This window comes from Ornithorhynchus anatinus, chromosome 7, assembly GCF_004115215.2.
Source record: "Ornithorhynchus anatinus isolate Pmale09 chromosome 7, mOrnAna1.pri.v4, whole genome shotgun sequence".
Lineage (NCBI taxonomy): Eukaryota > Metazoa > Chordata > Mammalia > Monotremata > Ornithorhynchidae > Ornithorhynchus > Ornithorhynchus anatinus.
Window position 1 is genome coordinate 3,175,728 of NC_041734.1, and position 18,470 is coordinate 3,194,197.

Consider the following 18,470-nt stretch of genomic DNA (forward strand, 5'->3'; position numbering starts at 1 on the left):
CTATGCTAAAACACTGGACACCTGTTTGGGGGGGGGTCTCTGATGTTGTTTTGGTGGATTAGCAGTTAAGTCTACCGATCAATCAGTAGTGTTGTGTGTGTGTGTGGGTAGCATAATATTAAGTACATTTGGCAAAGTACTACAGAAGACGACGACATGATTCCTGCCGAAAAGAAGTTTGCCACCTAGCAGAACTACCAAGCTTTTTCTCTGTCCTTGACCCTTTCTTGACCCCAAAGCCCTATTTCAATCAATATTATTTACTGGGCGACTAATACACCCAGAGCACTAAAAATAAACTCTCGGGAGAGCACAGGCAAATTAGTAGACGTTATCCCTGCCCACGAGGAGCTTACAATCTGGCAGAAAAAATAGATACTAAAACAAATTGCTGGTGGGAGGAAGATGGAACAGCGCACAGGTACATGACTTATGCACTTCCTAGCCCCATTTTTCGAAGCTAGCTTCAACCAATCCTAAAATAAACAGATCCAACCAGTTCACAGAGCAGCATACCCCAAACGAGGTGGAATTTGGGCAATCCCAGAACCGAACACTTCTCTGAGATGGAAGTACAAACTACCTGCTTCTCCCCTACCTAGACTATGAGTCCCTACGTGGGACAGGAACTTTGTTGGACTTGATTGTACTCTACCTCAGCACTTAGTACAGTGTTTGGTACATACTAAGCACAGAACAAATACTACTCTGCTTCTTCTTTTTATTATTATTAAGTAGTCAAGCGATTTCCCTTTAAGATTTGCTGGGCCGAGTTAGACCCCTCACCATTCCCAAACTCCCTCCCTCCCAAATTATTTCAGAGGTCTTACTCCCAGCAGAAACACAGCAAAACACTGACAATCAACCATCTGAAGCCTGTATTAATAGATATGTTGCTCCATTGACTTTTTTCTCTAAGCCCTGTTCATTCTATTTTAAACACATCCCGAAAGATACCACCTACCTGACTCTCCCCGAATCTTGACGGTCACTCATTTGTTCTTGCTTATTAATACTCGTCTCCCATAGACTTTTGAGATGCATTATCAAGGGTTAATATAGCAACCTCCCCTTTCCCAGAACTATCCATCCACGTGAAAATGAAATCCATACCTACTGTGGGCCCTTTTCTATTTGGGAAACATCACTCTTGCTTCTTTCTTTTTTAAAATGAGAAACAGTACATAACTTACAAACTCTAGTCAGAGCCTCTCCCATTAGTGTCAAGAGAAAGCACATTTCCCCAAGCTGCGTTGGACAGTACAGGGTCAGCATCTGGAGGGCTTCAAAGTTGGGGTAGATACTCCAGGAAAATGTCTCCCTGACCAAAACGTTCTGTTAGGCAGAGAGAAGCAGGGGCAGACCCACCGGTTCTTCTGGACTTGAATTCTCAAACCTTGCCATGTGGGTTTGGGGTCTTTTCAGACACCATTTATTCCTCCAGCAATTAGTCCAAGGAGAAAAAAAACCCCTGAGAGTCAACACCCGAACACGCTTTAAAAAGGGGGCCTGAGGTCGACTGGGGGTGCATTCACCTTCCTTCATGCTCCACGTCCACCATACCCCTCCCCGCTGTTGCCTGCCTTCCACCCTCCCCCACCCGCAGCCAGACTGGCCTCCTGGATTACTGTCGGCATTCCCCTGGGAAGCTTCTGCTGTCCACGTTAGGAGATTCCGTCCGTCTTCCCCGACTGGATGAGGTCAGGGGGTCGGGTGCGGCTGCCCTCTGCAATCCTGGGGGCATTTGGCCGGGGCAGCTGGATGCCAGGAGGGACTCTTCCTAGACACAGAGTAGGGGGACCCCCCTCCCCGCCACTCCGCCAGATGCACCGCAAGCTGACATCTTCTCCTTCCAGGATAGCAGCTTTCTTGCCTCCGTCGAAACCGAGCGGTTCCAGGAACCCTGGCCTGACTCATGGTGAATCCCTTCCAAAATCTGTTAAGGATGGATGCTTCCTCCCTGCTCTTTCCGAGTATGAGAGAATTCTCCAAAAGGGGGGAGTCCTGGGGCTTGTGTTCTGTGGGATGGTGTCATGGGGCGAAGGAATTGTCTGAGATGGGAGAAGAGGGAAAATAGCACAGGTCTGGGAGCTAGAAGTCGTGGGTTCTAATCACAGCTCTGCCACTTATCTGCTGTGTGACCCCGGGTGAGTCATTTATCTTCCATGTGCCTCAGATATTAAATTTCTGTTCTTCCCTCCTTCTTAGACTATGAACCTCATGTAGGAGAGGGACGGCGTCCAACTTGATTATCCTGTCTCTATCCTAGTGCTGAGTAAAGTAACACATAGAAAGTTCTTAACAAATACTACTGATTATAATTATTATTATTACCTGCTGAGTGGAAAGGATGGTTCCTGGGGGGTTGTGATGCTGGAACTGAAGTGGCTTGATCCCCATGATGTAGGTTACCTAAGAAGGAGTTGTCCAGGGCTTAGACAGGCAATGTACTAGAGGGATTCCACCTGCAGCCAAGGTGGGTATTTTACACTCTGGTGAGGAGTGGGAGAATTGAGTGGTGAGACACTTTGGAATGACAGAGTGTTCCTCGATAAGAAGGCCATCCTAGAAATGGGGATGAAGTGTTTTGGGAGCACTTTCAGAGTAGTTATCCGGACGGAAGGAAAACAGGAAACAGCGGGCCCTAGTGGAAAGAGCTCGGGCTTGGGAGCCAGAGGATTTGGGTTCTAAACCTAGTTCCCCCAGTTTTCCTCTGTGGGACCTTGGGGAAGACATTTAAAGTTCTCCTCATCTGTAAAATGTAAATTCAATTCTACTCCCTCCTATGTAGACTGTGAACTCCATGTGGGGAAGGGACTGTGTCTAGCCTTACTATCTTGTAGATACCCCATTGCTCAGTACAGTGGTTGGCACATAGCACTCAATGAAGCCCACGAAGAAAGGACCTTCCAGTGCTCCCCTTTTTGGACTTCAACCTTGCTTTGTCACTGACCTCATCATGGCTCTAACATTCAAATTGAGTTGGGTTTATACCTGAAATTATCGTCTTCAGACAGCATTGTCATAAATCCCTTATCTCAGGTGGCATTTCCTGGTTGAATGAAAAAACAAAACAGTCAGGGCGTGCAAATTCTCAGATAACAATTTATTAGCTTTTCATTTCTTAAATAACGTAGTACTTTTCAGACTCTTTCTGCCACAGTTACAGCCACAGTACAGCGTCAAGATACAGAAACAGAACATAGGTAACTTGAGACAAAGAAGGCCACAGGCTGATAACATGCTCAACGAAACTGTCTGGATGGAATTCGAAAATTCGATCATATCACCTCTTCATCAAATATCGGGGCACGTCCATGTTCTAAATTGCGAGCGTACCCAAGTTAACTTTTAAAAAATTTGGCTAAACTGAATGGTACCCGATAATTTGAGTAAATAATGCCCCTTGTATATTAAAGCATTTTTCCTTTTGCATGCATATACACTTCATTCTTTATTAATTGGATCCAAGGTAACATATGCCTTGTCTATTTTTATAATAGAGAGGATAAAGTTAGGAAGTAGCAGAGACAGAGGCAATACCTGTTTCTGCTCGAGGTAACATACGGCAAGTGATGGAGACTGAAACACTAACTCGCTGTGAGACTTCGCTGGGACATCTCTTGGCATACCTGGATAAATACTTTCATGTTTAGTAATTTTAAAATGAGAAAAGATTATAAAAATATATGGAGTAGAAAACCCTAGACCATTTAAAATACAGAAAATCTTCAAGCAGAGGAGTTTGGATCGGGCAGAATTTTATATATCAAATGTTGATCTAAAATAACGAGGCTATAAACCAATCCCAACACAGAATGCGAGCTACGCATCATCAGCTACAGTGAGCCTGGTTTTTCTGGTTCGGTGTCCCCGGGATTCAGTGTATTCAACTGTTCATCGTTCACAGGTTACAGAAATTAGTGTTTGCTTTATAAAAATAACCATTCTTCAAATTATCGTACAAAATAAACAATGGTGAATCTTCAGATTACGTTTTGAATCATTGGGACCCCTTCAGACTCCATTCTTAAGTACTTCGCCAACTCAGGAACCTGCAGGAAGAGAAACCAAAAAAAAGTTTAATATGCAGACAGTTATCTCACAGAGATACCACCCATACAATTATTTTATCTGTTTTTTTGGCGAGGTGAAGGGGTGGCAGGAAAATCTGTTTTTTATATACTTGCCAATGAGGCTTCCCTGATCGGGGGATGACATGGCAGGTCACTTCATTCTCAGAGCCCTTGTGAAGTTAATTTGGGGAGGCTTCCTGGAAGAGGTTGACTTAAGTACCTACTCGATCATATTTTTATCTTGCATTCTCTTCTTCCGATGTGTAATTTATTTTGTGTCTGCTCCCCCTGTTAGGTGGTAAGCTCCTGGAAGGCTGGAGTCATGTCTTCTAACTCTACTGTATTCTCCGAAGTGCTTAGTATAGTGCCGTAAGTAGGCACTCCATAAATATAACTGATTGTATTTATGATACAATCACATACAACTGATACAATACACTTGACTGAGTGTCTAAAGGACTAAGAAGTTCTGATTCACCAATTCATTGCCACCTCTGTTTTTCTTTGGCTGGGTCTACATTTGCAAGCGATCTGGATAGTTCAGTCCCAAATGTACTCTTGAATTCAATTATTTGGTTGTTACGGGCTCTCCCCAAAAGCTAAGGTGGATGCAATTATCTGGGTATTTCAGGTAAAAGTTCATTGTATGATTGTGAACTATCAGGAGAAATTGTTCCTATAGACTCCATTTTTGGGTTTTGCAGTTTTTCCCAAGTCAACTTTTGTCTTCAAATGGAAGGTTCTTTTGATGAAGGCAGTCTGAAATACAACTAGGGTTTTCTCCCTAAGCAAGAAGCAGAGAAGCAGCAAGGCCTAGTAGAAAGGGCATGGGCCTGGCAGTCAGAGGACCTGGGTTTTAATCCCAGCTCTGCCACTTGTCCGCTGTGACCTTGGGCAAGTCACTTCACTTCTGTTGGCTTCAGTTACCTCATCTGTAAAATGGGGATGATGTCTGTGATTTCCATGGGGAATATGGACTGTGTCCAACCTGATTATCTCGTATCCACCCTACTGCTTGGTTCAGTTCCTGGCATATAGGAAGTGCTTAAATACCATAAAAAGAAGAAAAAAGAGTATCGCTAGAACTTCTTCCAATACATCCCATTCTTCCAAGCTGCATGTATTCTCTAGGCATTTTGGACAGAATGCCAATGTGGAATTTGGGAATATACTTTTGACAGCATCTATCCATTCGAATAGAACACAATTGCATGATCTGGGGAGGAATGGGCCCGGGATTCAGAAGGACCTGGGTTTTAATCCCGGCTCTGCCACGTGTCTACTGTGTGACCCTGAGGAAGTTGCTTCACCTCTCTGGCCCTCAGTTACCTCATCTGTAAAATGGGGATTAAGACTATGAGCCACATGTGGGAGAATGGTCTGTGTCCAACCCAATTATCTTTTATCTATCCCAGGGCTTAGTACAGGGCCTGGCAAGTAATAAGTGCTTAACGAATACCATAAAAAAAAAAAAGGAATGGCTTTCTCATGTATGTAACATCAGGCTTTCTGGGTTCATCAGCAATACAGTCCCATGCATAATAGAATTGTGTCCCCATCCGTGAACATCTCCAGGGTTTTAATGGAAGCCAAAAACAATATTCACTCCCTCGCCCCAGTTGCCAGCCAAGTGGACGTTTCCCAGCAGTGACCTGGAATCCAATTTTTAAAAAGGTTCCCGGTCTCATTCCTATGAAATTCCTCCTCTTGATTCAAGCCCTGGGGGGTTTCTGTCCATATTAATAGGAGGATGTTAGTGCTTCATGATGGATGGCCCTTTAATTATATTTATCATCTTTAGTTCAAGCAACTCAAAATGCTTTGAACTCTCTTGCAAAGCCTTACAAATCTAGGGAGAGAGGGAGGAAGGGATGTGCCATTGCTGTGCCCCACGACAACCTGTGAAACTGCTGGACAAATAGAAAGGCTCATGTTGTGCAGGAAGCCAGGGTCAGTTCCGGAAATGCAACCCAGTTTCCTGACTGAGTGCTCTTGCAGAAGACCTAACAGTGCCCCTCCCATTGCAGCCGAAGAACAGAAGATACACTGCCATGATAAATGCTTAGCAAATACCAGAGGGAAACAAAATAAAACAAATCAGAACCAGGGAAATGATTTCTAATCTACTACACTCCAGGGACATGATGTAGACTGGAAGCTCTTCGAGGGCAGGTACTGGGTCTCCTCCCTTACCAAGGGCCAGGAACATTGCTCTGGATACTCGATAGACACTCATGGTAATAATGGATAATAATGATAATTGTGAATTAAGCCCCCTCTCAGCGTCACATCTGGAGAGTTTCCAGTACACTACAAGTCTCGACTACAGGAAGGAGAGTCAAGCAGAGGCATATGCATTCCATTCCTAGCTTGGGCCGTGGCTATTGAGTGGAAGGCAATCTGCTACAGGTCAAAAATCACCTGCCATGTGCTGGCACAGGAGAGAGTCGAGGGCGGAGACTCGAGTTGCCTGCGCGGAAGAAGGCAACGGGAAACCACTTCCATATTTTTACCCTGAAAACTCTATGGATCCACTACCAGAACGACTGCAGGTGCAGGTGGGGCATTCTGGGAGAGATGTGTCCATGGCGTCGCTAAGGGTCGGAGATGACTCGACAGCAACAGACGAGACTTAAGTGCTTACCATATGCTAAGCACTATTCTAAGCACTGGGATAGACACAAGTTAAAAGATTGGAGGCTGTCCCTGTCCCACATGGGGCTCACACTCTTAATCTCCATTTTACAGATGAGGGAACTGAGGCCCAGAGAAGTGAAGCGACTCGCCCAAGGTCACGCAGCAGGTGGAGCTGGGATTTAAACCCAGGTCCTTCAGACTCCCAGGCCCGTGCCCCATTCATCAAGCCATGCTGCTGATGGAGGGGAGGTTTCATTTATCTGAGAACTTGGCAACAGATCTTGCACTGAAGTGGGGCTAAGGAGACTAAGATATTGGACAGCAGAAGAAAACTGCCTAGGCTGTGAGGAAAATGGGGTTGAAGCTGAAACAACAGATGAGAAAAATGCATTTTTGTCAGTGTTCTAGAGGAAGGCTCACTACAACTGGTAACAGATTACCGTTCTGTCAGGGAGGATTGTTCTACAGAGAAACACATAAACGGCTAAACGTATAGAAACCATTTTCAAACTCAGCTGGGATGTTTTCTGAATATCACCCGATGTCGGGAGGATAATCTCCACAAGGGTCGGGTCCTGCTTCTAGACTGCAAGCTCACTGTGGGGCAGGGAATGGGTCTGCTAACTTAGTTGTAGTTTACAGTCCCAAGCGCGAAGGGCAGTGCTGCGCACATAGTAAGTGCTCAATAAATACTACTGATTGCTGGATTAATAGCTGGAGATCGAGTTTGGGGTTGGATGCACCCGGGATGGCATTACAGGGGGTCTCATGTTCAATTCTGTAAAATAAACGATCATAATCAGCGGCATGGATCCAACGCTTACTGTTTACAGAACTCCGTACTGTGTGAGCGCTTAGGAAAGTACAACGAGACAGAGTCGGCACGTGCGATCCCTGCCCGCGAGGAGCTTATGGTCTACTGTCCACGGAACGGGAGCTGGCAACGACCGGAGATCTGGGAGAAAGTGGGCAGGGTAGGCATGTGACAGGGCTGGGCTCCCAGAGGTAGCTACGTCTCTTCAGCGGCTGCCGCTTCTGTTTTAGAGCCCAGGATTAAACTTCTCTGGGCCAGGGTAGGACTACCCTGAGAAGCAGCGTGGCTCAGTGGAAAGAGCACGGGCTTGGGAGTCAGAGGTCCTGGGTTCTAATGCCGGTTCCGGCACTCGTCGACCGTGTGACTTTGGGCAAGTCACTTAACTTCTCTGTGCCTCATCTGTCAAATGGGGATTAAGAATGTGAGCCCCACGTGGGACAACCTGATCGCCTCGTATTTCCCCCAGTGCTTAGAACAGTGCTTGGCACATAGTAAGCACTTAACAAATATCATCATTATAATGATTATTGATTCTTGGGCTGACCCTCAGCTGTCCCCATGATGTTCCCCAGGATGACACCAGTCTCCAAAAGCCTCATCCTGGAGAGGTCCGTCTAGTGGCCCGGCCTGCTGGGAAGGTGCCCAGCCTGCTGGATGGAGGTCACCCAGACGCTGGAGCCCACGGAATCCCCCCTGCCACCCCAGGAATCCAGGCAGACAATGAAAGGGGGAGTCTGACAGGGGCACCCACAAGGGGGTGCTACTTTATCTGAAAGGGGCGTAGGGGTGTCAGCTGGGGTCCACGGGGCTGCTCTAGCTGGTGGGAAAGAAGGACGTTTGCCCCGGGTCTGCCGGGTTCACCCTCACGATACTCTGTGCAGCAACGGGGCATCGCCCAGCACCAACTCTCCGGCAACCTCCTCTCCCCTCGAGTTCTTCTGCCGTGTCACCTGCTCTGGGAGGTGGAAGGAAGAAGTCACGGGAGAGTGGGGAGAGGAGAGGAGAAGCAAAGTGGCCTAGCGGATATAGGACGGTCCTGGGAGACAGAGGGTCATGGGTTCTAATCTCAGATCTTCCAGTTGTCTGCTGTGTGATCTAGGGCATGACATATCTTCCTTCTCTGTGCCCCAGTTACCTCATCTGTAAAATGGGGATTAAGACTTGAGTCCAACCTGATTACTTTGAATCTAACCCGGTGCTTGGCACATGGTAAATACTTAACGAATACCATAACTATTGTTTTAATGAGATGTTCATCCCCTTGATTCTATTTATTGCCATTGTTTTTGTCTGTCTCTCCCGATTAGACTGTAAGCCCATCAAAGGGCAGGGACTGTCTCTATCTGTTACTTATTTGTATTCATTCAATAGTATTTATTGAGCGCTTACTATGTGCAGAGCACTGTACTAAGCGCTTGGGATGAACAAGTCGGCAACAGATAGAGACGGTCCCTGCCGTTTGACGGGCTTACGGTCTAATCGGGGGAGACGGACAGACGAGAACGATGGCAATAAACAGCGTCAAGGGGAAGAACATCTCGTAAAAACCGATGGCAACTAAATAGAATCGAGGCGATGTACAATTCATTAACAAAATAAATAGGGTAACGAAAATATATACAGTTGAGCGGACGAGTACAGTGCTGTGGGGATGGGAAGGGAGAGGTGGAGGAGCAGAGGGAAAAGGGGAAAATGAGGCTTTAGCTGCGGAGAGGTAAAGGGGGGATGGCAGAGGGAGTAGAGGGGGAAGAGGAGCTCACATTGTACATTTGTACATTCCAAGCACTTAGTACAGTGCTCTGCACATAGTAAGCGCTCAATAAATACTATTGAATGAATGAATGAGGAGGGAAATTGTGCCCCAAGGGCACACTGGTTTCCAGCCTTACCTGAGTCAGTCAATTGTATTTATTAAGCGCTTCCTATGTGCAGAGCACTGTACTAAGCACTTGGGAGAGTACACTAGAATACTGTAACAGACACATTCCCTGCCCACAACGAGCTTACAGTCTAGAGGGGGAGACAGATTGTAAGAAGCCACGCCAGTCAGCAGTCCTTCTATTCCCATAAGGACACCAGCATGGTCCGAGAACTCTCTGCAAAGCGCACACAGCCCAGGTCTTCAGAGAGAAGCAGAAACTACAAAATGAAACCGATTACATGTCATTTCATTACGCTCCTTCCTTCAATCAGTTCTTTCAAGCTTTCTGAACAGATGGCGGATCCTTGGTATGTAAATTTTAGGGGGGAAAAAAATCCCATTTCAATCTGAGACTGAAAATAGGATCCAGCTGAACACGGAGAAAGGTTAGGCTCTTTTGTCACCCTACGATTTGGTCTTCCACATTTGATGACCATTATTTCCGGGGGACCTTGGCAGGCTGTTTATCATATTTGTTACCATTTTAATACAGCATTGTGGGTAAATAAAACCCTGCCTGAAATGTAATGACTAAACTTGGTTTATTTCATTCTGTCAAAATGTTAATTTCTGGTTTACTCTATATGCCAGTTTTGATTTTCTGGATGGCTTTGCTTGTAGATAATATGCTGGAGCACAACATAAATATAGCTAAATCAACTAGAGCTTTTTATCCAAAGTTGGTTCCCAATGCCAATATAGAATTGCTTGTATATTTTTCTTGGCTTTTATAGAAACCACTATCTTACATTTCCCAATTTTATCAGTATGTTCCTAGTGAGACAAGCTTTTTAACTAATATTTCAAAACACCAGTGCGATAAGTTATCACTTCAATTTATCTGTACATGTTCCTCATTCAGGACTTAAGTGAAGTAACATTGTCCAGGAGAGAGGAAAAGTGATTGGGTCAGACAATCTTTCCTAAAAACCCAAAATACCCATTGTCCATATTGATTTCCACAAAAGGAAAATCCTTTCCACTGAAACTAAAGGCTTTGCTAACCCAGAGCTCGCTGCTTTGAGCACTTGGTGTAAAGGACCCTTTTGTGCAATAATCGTAAAGACTTTCCAGGAGGAAAACAATAAAATGAACTTCTGTAAGAGCATCAGGCAATGTTGCTTTCAGGGTGCATCTTTTTAAGAACGTCTTATGTATTTACATTTTTCCGTCTAATACTGAACTAGGACACTTTCAGTTCGACTCAGAAAATATTTGATGCCTTACAAGGCATATGTAATGTCACTTTTATATTTAAAACCTCCTTGACACTCATGAATTCTGGTCGACAGAAAAGTTTTGCATTGATTTTCATCGATTGCTTTTCTCTCCTTAAGATTTTGTAGATGGAGACAAAGAATATTATACTGGACAGATTAAAACTATAAAGCTTAAATTAATCTAGCGGTCTACACTCTGACCTTGAGATTTCTGATGGAGGGACTTTAAACAATAGCCAAACAGATCACCTCTCCCGCCTTGAAGAAATTTCCAAAGGCTACCTCCAGGTGGGTTAAATAATAATGGGGAATATTAGTGGTTTTATAATAAAGTTGCCAATGTCTTACATCCATCTGAGTCGGTGTATACAGGCTGTTTTAGAGTCTTGAGGGAAAGTTATAAGTTCAGGTCAAAATTCTATTCCCATTACCACAAAAGGACAGACATGGCTCTGCAGGGAGAAGCAGCATGGCTTATGGCTATTGCCCGGTCGTGAGAGTCAGAAGGACCTGGGTTTTAATCCTGGCTCTGCCACTTGTCTGCTGTGTGACCCTAGGCGGGTCATTTCACTTTTCTGAGTCTCTGTTATCTCATCTGTAAAGCGGGGATTAAGAATGTGGATGCCATATGGGGCAGGGGCTGTGTCCAACTTGATGAGCCTGTAACTACCCAAGTGCTCAGTAGAGTGCTTGGCACACAGTGAGCGATAACAAATACCGCAATTATTATTAATTATTAGCATGGAGTGTCAACTGGGTTCTGCATCACAACCATGCTTCTTCAGGTCCCATGAATATATTTTCCATGGGCTGTTTAGCCACATCGACGACTTCCCACAGATTTCAGTGCTGCAGCAGTATCCTTGCGACTAGAAATAAAAGCTGTGGGAAATGATGTCTTCATCCTCGAGCTTGGCCCTGTGATCATTTTCTCACTTTCCTCAGGATAAGAGATCTATGAAAACATTAGCTAAATCTACCAGCAGCTATTCGGCTCAAAGGAATATCACTGAAATTCTGAAACCCACAAGGACTGTATCTAATGCAGGCAGGAAGGCTCCTACTTCCAAGAAATCGAGGGTCGAAATTTCTTTGTAGGGCTCTGTGGTTGCTGATAGCAGCTCCAAAAGCCCACAGGTCAAGCAGGGGTGCAGAAAGTTTCCCGCATGTCAATAAATTATGGATGTTGGAGATGGAATTCTTATAGAATTAACTGATAATAATAATAACGATGATGGTATTTGATAAACCCTTACTATGTGCCAAGCACCATTCTAAGCGCTGGAGTAGATACAAGGTAATCAGGTTGTCCCCCGTGGGGCTCACAGTCTTAATCCCCATTTTACAGATGAAGTAACTGAGGCCCAGAGAAGTACAGTGACTTGCCCAACGTCACACAGCAGACAAGTCGGGGATCCGGGATTAGAACCCACGTCCTCTGACTCTCAAGCCCAGGCTCTTGCCACTAAGCCATGCTGCTTCTCTGATCAATTGTACATTCCAAGCGTTTAGTAGAGTGCTCTGCACACAGTAAGTGCTCAGTAAATACTATTGAATGAATGAATGAATCAACCAAATACTGTGATTTCTCCATTGCCAAATATTTGCACGTCTTTCTCCCGATAGGGTGTAAGTTTCTTGTGAGTACAGGATTCATTCAATCGTATTTATTGAGCACTTACTATGGGCTATGCACTGTATTAAGCGCTGGTGAGAGTACAATATAATGCTAAACAGATACATTCCCTGCCCACAATGAGCTTACAGACTAGAGGATGCTTATCATCTGTCTGTTGTACTTTCCCAAGTGCTTAGTACAGTGACTGGCACCCACTAAAGGTTCAATAAATACCATATTACTGCTGCTAGTACAGTAACAAAGAGAGATAAATGCCCTTAGCCTGTCTACTCTAGGTTACGCTAAAGAAGTGTGTGTGTATGTGTTTGCAATATGTGTGAAAAGCCCCGATGCTTAGGAAGCTGATGATAATAATGAGGATATTTAAGTGCTTATTATGTACCAAGCTCTGAGCTGAGCAATAGGATGAGTACAAGATAGTAACAGACTGTGAGCTTGTTGTGGGTAGGGAATGTGTCCATTTGTTGGACACAACAAGCACGTAGCACAGTGTCTTGCACACAGTAAGTGCTCAATAAATACGAGTGAATGAATAACTTTGGTATTTGTTAAGCACTTACTATGTGCCGGGCACTGTATAAAATGCTGAGGTGGATACGAGATTCCCGTCTCAAATGGGACTCCCAATCTAAATAGGGAGAGGGAGGACAGCTGTTGAATCCCAATTCGTGTCTCTCGACTTAGTTATATTATTCTCTCCCAAGCAATCAGTACAGTGCTCTGCACACAGTAAGCACTCAATAGATATGATCGGTTGGATTTACAGATGAGGAAATGCCGTAACTGGCTTTGCTCGTTGTGGGAAGGGAACGTATCTACCTCTCTATTCAAGTGTGCTCTCCAGCGTGCTTAGTAGAGTGCTCTGCACACAAAAGCACTCATTCATTCATTCATTCAATCATATTTATTGAGCGCTTACTGTGTGCAGAGCACTGTACTTCATAATCATATGTAATTCATATTTATATATGATTGAATGTAATACTCAATTTATACCCAAACTCAATATACATGCAGTACTTAATACTCAGTACACCAAATACTCAATAAATACCATCGATTGACTGAATAGCTGGGCTTTGAAATTCCTGCTAAGGTTTCTTTCCGCTAACTGCAGGACAAGCCAATCACAACATCAGGAAAACCCAAATGACTGAGACGGAATTTGAGCATCATTGTGTGACTTTCCTCTGCCGGGCTGTGGGGATAATGAGGCCGGAGAGACTGTAGATGATAAAGCAGACCAGCCACGGAGAGAATCTTCATTCGTTCAATTGTATTTACTGAACTCTTACTTAGGGCTGAGCACTGTATTAAGAGCTTGGAAGAGTACACTACAACAATAACCTTAGAAGTCGGGGGCGAGGATGGAAGAGGTGAAAGGTCTCTCCGTTGGGCTTCAGATTTAGAGGAGAGCGGGGTCAACTGAAGGTGAAGAAACTTTTGGGTGAAGGAAAAAATGATGAGCTGATGGACGCTGAGGAAAAACGGGGAGGGAAGATATCAACGCTTCTGGCTAATTCATCTCCAGAAGCACATGGCCTTCTTTAACGGGCAAAAACAGAATCGACACAGAACATGTAAATGAAGTAAAGCGTATTCCTGGGGCCACTATATTGTGTTGACTCAGGAGAGACGAGAGCTTAATGTGAATGAAAATTCAGACAATTCCCAACCTAATGGAAACGATATGGGCCCACAGCCAGAGAATATTTTTGTGCCGGCCGCTTCTCTGTGTTCTAAATTTAACCAGCTGGAATTCTTTTTAGAGTACCATCCTAATCAATCTTTTGAAATGAAGGATTTGCATTTCCATGGGAAATCTGCATTTCATCATACAGATGGAACACAACGTCCTTGCTGGAATTATCCCTCAGAGACATGGATGCCTTTGTACTGCACTATTTTCTTCTGGTATCATAAAGACATTGGTTCCAGCAAAATATTTTGGCAGGCCCGATTGGAGGCATAAAAGGAGGAAAGGTGCACCCTTCCTCTGCCATCCCGGCCCCCCAAGTCAGGAAAAGTAGCGTGGCTGCATTCGGAGAAGCAGCATGGCTTAGTGAATGAGCGTGGGCCTGGGAGTCAGAAGGTCATGGGGATTAGAACCCCACTTGCCTGCTGTGTGACCTTGGGCAAGTCACTGTACTAGGCACTTGGGAGAGTACAGTTCAATGGAGATGGTAGACATATTCCCTGCCCACAATGAATTTAAACTCTATAGGGGGAGACCAGTATTATGCACAGTACCCACTCTTTAAAAAACTCTTAAAAATAATAGTACTTAGTAAGTGGGTTGGGCAGGCTGGACGGCAGTTCTATTGTATAGACTACCTGGGGAGGAGCATGGCCTAGGAGATAGAGCACTGGCCTGGGAGTCAGAAGGACCTGGGTTCTAATCCCGGCTCTGCCACTTGTCGGCTTTGTGACCGGGGCAAGTAACTTCACTTCTCTGGGCCTCAGTTCCCTCATCTGTAAAATGGAGATTATGTTGGTGAGCCCCATGTGGGACAGCCACTGTATCCGATCTGATTTTCTTGTATCCACCCCAGAGCTTAGAACAGTGCCTGGCACTTAGTAAGCACTTAATAATAATAATGTTGGTATTTGTTAAGCGCTTACTATGTGCAGAGCACTGTTCTAAGCGCTGGGGTAGATACAGGGGAATTAGGTTGTCCCACGTGAGTCTCAGTCTTCACCCCCATTTTACAGATGAGGGAACTGAGGCACAGAGAAGTGAAGTGACTTGCCCACAGTCACACAGCTGACAAGGGGCAGAGTTGGGATTTGAACCCATGACCTCTGACTCCCAAGCCCGGGCTCTTTCCACTGAGCCACGCTGCTACTAATGCGTCAACTATTATTATCATCATCACATGGGGGCAGAGTCAGAGAGGCAGGAGGGTGGTTCTCTATTTCTCTTTCTGGAGTTTCAGAAAGAAACCCCACCCTAGGGTCAGATAGAGTGTGGACAGAACATGGGTTTTGGCGAGCGAGGGCTTTTTGAATCTGAAGGTTGCGAGAGTTGCACGATGTCACTTCCAGTGGAAGGGGCTGGCTAGGGTTGAGGGCTGGGATACGATGCTGAGCTCCAAATCCCTGACCGGTTGAGGACTGGGCACTGGGCTTAGTCGGATAAGTCCCGGTGGCCCATTCTGGATGACGTGCAGTTCGGGCAAGGCTTGCGATAACGCCTGGGGGCAATTTGGCTCCTCTGCACATGCTCCGATTGACCCGGTGACTAAACATGGGCGGAACCGAAGTCCGGAATGGTCATACAAATAGTCTCCACCCACACAGCCAATAAATTCTCATTTGCACACAGACCTATCCCAGAGGACCCAGGACTGTCACTAAAGCACTCGGTCTCTGAAGGATAAAGACAGAAATGGAATTTTGCTCACTTTGTTTTCATTATTTAGTAGTTTATAGGCCGCACCTAGAACAAATAGACGGATATGCCAAGAGAAATAAGAAGTGTTTGGAAAAGGGATTAGAAACATGTAACTCTCGTTTACGAGTTTGATTTTTGAAAAGAACACAAAAAAATTAGGTAATGTATCTCATATTTCTGGTTTCAAAAAAATCTAACCCAAACGAACTCCCATCCAAAAAATTTCATGTTATAAAAAGAGCCGTTCAGCTGCATAATTGTGAAAATACATCCATCCTCTGATGCTTGTTATGAAACATTCAGACTACTGGTGCACAGCACATAAAACGTTCTAATGGACAAAACATGTCGTTTGAAGCAGTTCCTTACATGCAGCTTAAAACAAGTTACTCCTTTTTCCATTACAATTATCAGTCTATTTGGTGAGTTTGAATTTAGTCTCTTACTTTATGTTGCCCCCATTAAAAAAAACTGCAAGAGCTTTTAAGAATCAATTGGGTTTTTAACGATATTAGAGGCTTGGCCACAGACCTGAGAAATTTAAGACTAAAGAGAAGCACCAGAACACTAAAAAAGACAATTGAGACTTTGGACACTGTAGATATCTAGCTAACCTAAGACTTCACTCTGGGCATTTGTTTCTGATATTGCCAAGCACTGGGAACTTTGTTCTACAACAGAACATCCGGCCTGGAGTTTTCAATCGAGACAGGCAACACATAAAAGGATAGTTAAGCAGCATAGCCTAGTGAAAACAGCATGGGCCTGAGAGACAGAGGACCTAGGTTCAAATGTCAGCTCCATCGCTTATCTGCTGTGAGACCATGGGCAAGTCACTACCCTGTGCCTCAGTTCCCTCATCTGCAAATGGGGATTCACACTTGTTCTCTCCCCAGCTCAGACTCTGAGCCTCATGTGGGACGAGATTATTTGTATCGACCCCAGCGCCTTTTTTAAAATTAACTATTTGTTAAGCGCTTACTATGTGCCAGGTATTGAACTAAGTACTGAGGCAGATACAAGCTAATCAGGTTGAATACAGTCCATCCAGAGGGGGCTCATTGACCCCCACTTTACAAATGAGGTAAGTGAGGCTCAGAGAAATAAAGTGACTACTACTACTAATAATACTAATATTAATAATTATGGTATCTGTTAAGTGCTTACTCTGTGCCTGGCACCGTACTAAGTCCTGGGGGAGATACAAGATAATCAGGTGGGAATATCCCACATGGGCTCACAGTCTTACTCCCCATTTTACAGATGAGGGACCTGAGACACAGAGAAGTCGAGTGACTTGCCCAAGGCCACACTGCAGACAACTGGCAGAGCTGGGATTAGAACTCAGATCCTTCTGACTCCCAAGCCCGTGCTTTTTCTACAAAGCCATGCTGCTTCTTTAGTGCTTGGTACACAGTAAGTGCTTAACAAATACCACAGTTATTACTATTAGTAAGGAAATGTCCACCTGTCTGTACCTCATGAGGCTGCAGTAACCAGGGAAAATGGATCCCATGAAGCCTTCCTCTCCTCAACAGAGCCATCCGGCAAAATCGCCGCTGCAAGGGAGACTTTTTAAAGCCAAGCCCCTCCGGCAGTATCTTCCCCATCCTTTACTAACATGTCTTTTCAGATATCCCTTCCCCGTCTAAAGCAGATATCCCTTCTCTGTTCAAATCCAGCACTACCACGTACCTGAGCAAACATTAGCTCATGTTTGAGGGCAAGACCTACAAACACCTTATGGCCGCTTGGGACAACTCTCCTTCTCGTGAAGGAGAAAGAATTGGACTGAGTGATGGGGTGATGGTCACAGAGAAGAAAAACACAATATTTGGTCAGCAAAGGGGAGTGACGGGGTGGGAGAGAGACGAGGTGAAGCTTTAAAGAGCCAGAGTAGTGCGGACAGAGGAAAAAGGAGGATGAACATCTTGTGGAACGAACCTCCCCAGTGTTTCTAAATGAGCATGAGTGCCAGGTCTGTTCCCCCTTTATTTTATGATGGCCAGTTTTATTTGTGGGGTAGAGGGCAAACAACTAGGTAATACAGGGGGAGACATTCGCATCAACACCCAAAACGTTATTAAATCAACCCCCAACGGCCCAAATTCTAAATTGTACGGGGCTTGCTAGAAACTTGCTTCGACTAAAAACAACAAAAAAAACTCCTCTTTTTCTGTCTTTTGCATGGATCTCTTTAAGACCAACCGTGTCCCAGTTCCTTTCCTCCCAGCCAAAAACTATGTTTCCAATTACTCTTCTCCAGATGCATTTGCTTTCTTCCAAGGAGAAATTCATTTTATTGTCAATTCCTAAGTTTCCCAAGTCTCTGCCGATTACTTCGGTCTTCACTGGTGTTCTGAACCCTTCCTGATTAACTCTCATTAGTTTCAAAGATTAAGATGCTATTTCACCCCTCTTCTGGAATATTATTGAATATACTAAATCACACTTCAGAGGAGCAGCAAGGCCCTTCTGCCTGTAGCAGCCCTTGATATATGCTGCCACGCATCATTATCCTTTCTTTATGATCTTTCAGGCAGTTTGTGGTGCACTGCCCCTCAAGCTAGATGTGGCATTCTTCACGGTATCAACAAGTTCCACGCCCGTGCTGTATTGCTCGGAAGCCAAGACGAGCCCCCTCAAAACTGGTTGCCTCAGAACAGAAAAATAATTTGAATAGCAAACCACATTCACCCCTTCTCCCTTCTTCCCCCATTCCCCCCAGGTACAGGCCCATTTTTTCTCTCTCGCTTATTCTCTCACTCC

The 18,470-nt window shown here is 44.8% G+C and overlaps 1 protein-coding gene across 5 annotated transcripts in view; it reads right to left on the minus strand.

Moving 5' to 3' along the window:
* The window catches only part of C7H8orf34 (chromosome 7 C8orf34 homolog), a 217,370-nt gene that overhangs the window by 1,371 nt on the left and 197,529 nt on the right, over positions 1-18,470 (minus strand). For 2 of the 5 annotated variants that reach the window (XR_005660179.1, XR_005660178.1), the window contains exons 14-16: positions 3,544-4,055; positions 2,995-3,052; positions 2,335-2,412 (exon numbers count right to left, since the gene is read on the minus strand). Coding sequence is in view for 1 of the 5 variants with exons in the window: in XM_039912501.1 (XP_039768435.1) it covers positions 4,048-4,055 (8 nt within the window). In the remaining 4 variants the exon portion in view is untranslated. Of the gene's footprint in view, positions 1-2,334; positions 2,413-2,994; positions 3,053-3,087; positions 4,056-18,470 lie in introns of those variants that run through there. The other 3 variants (XR_005660181.1, XR_005660180.1, XM_039912501.1) reach the window with 3 other exon arrangements.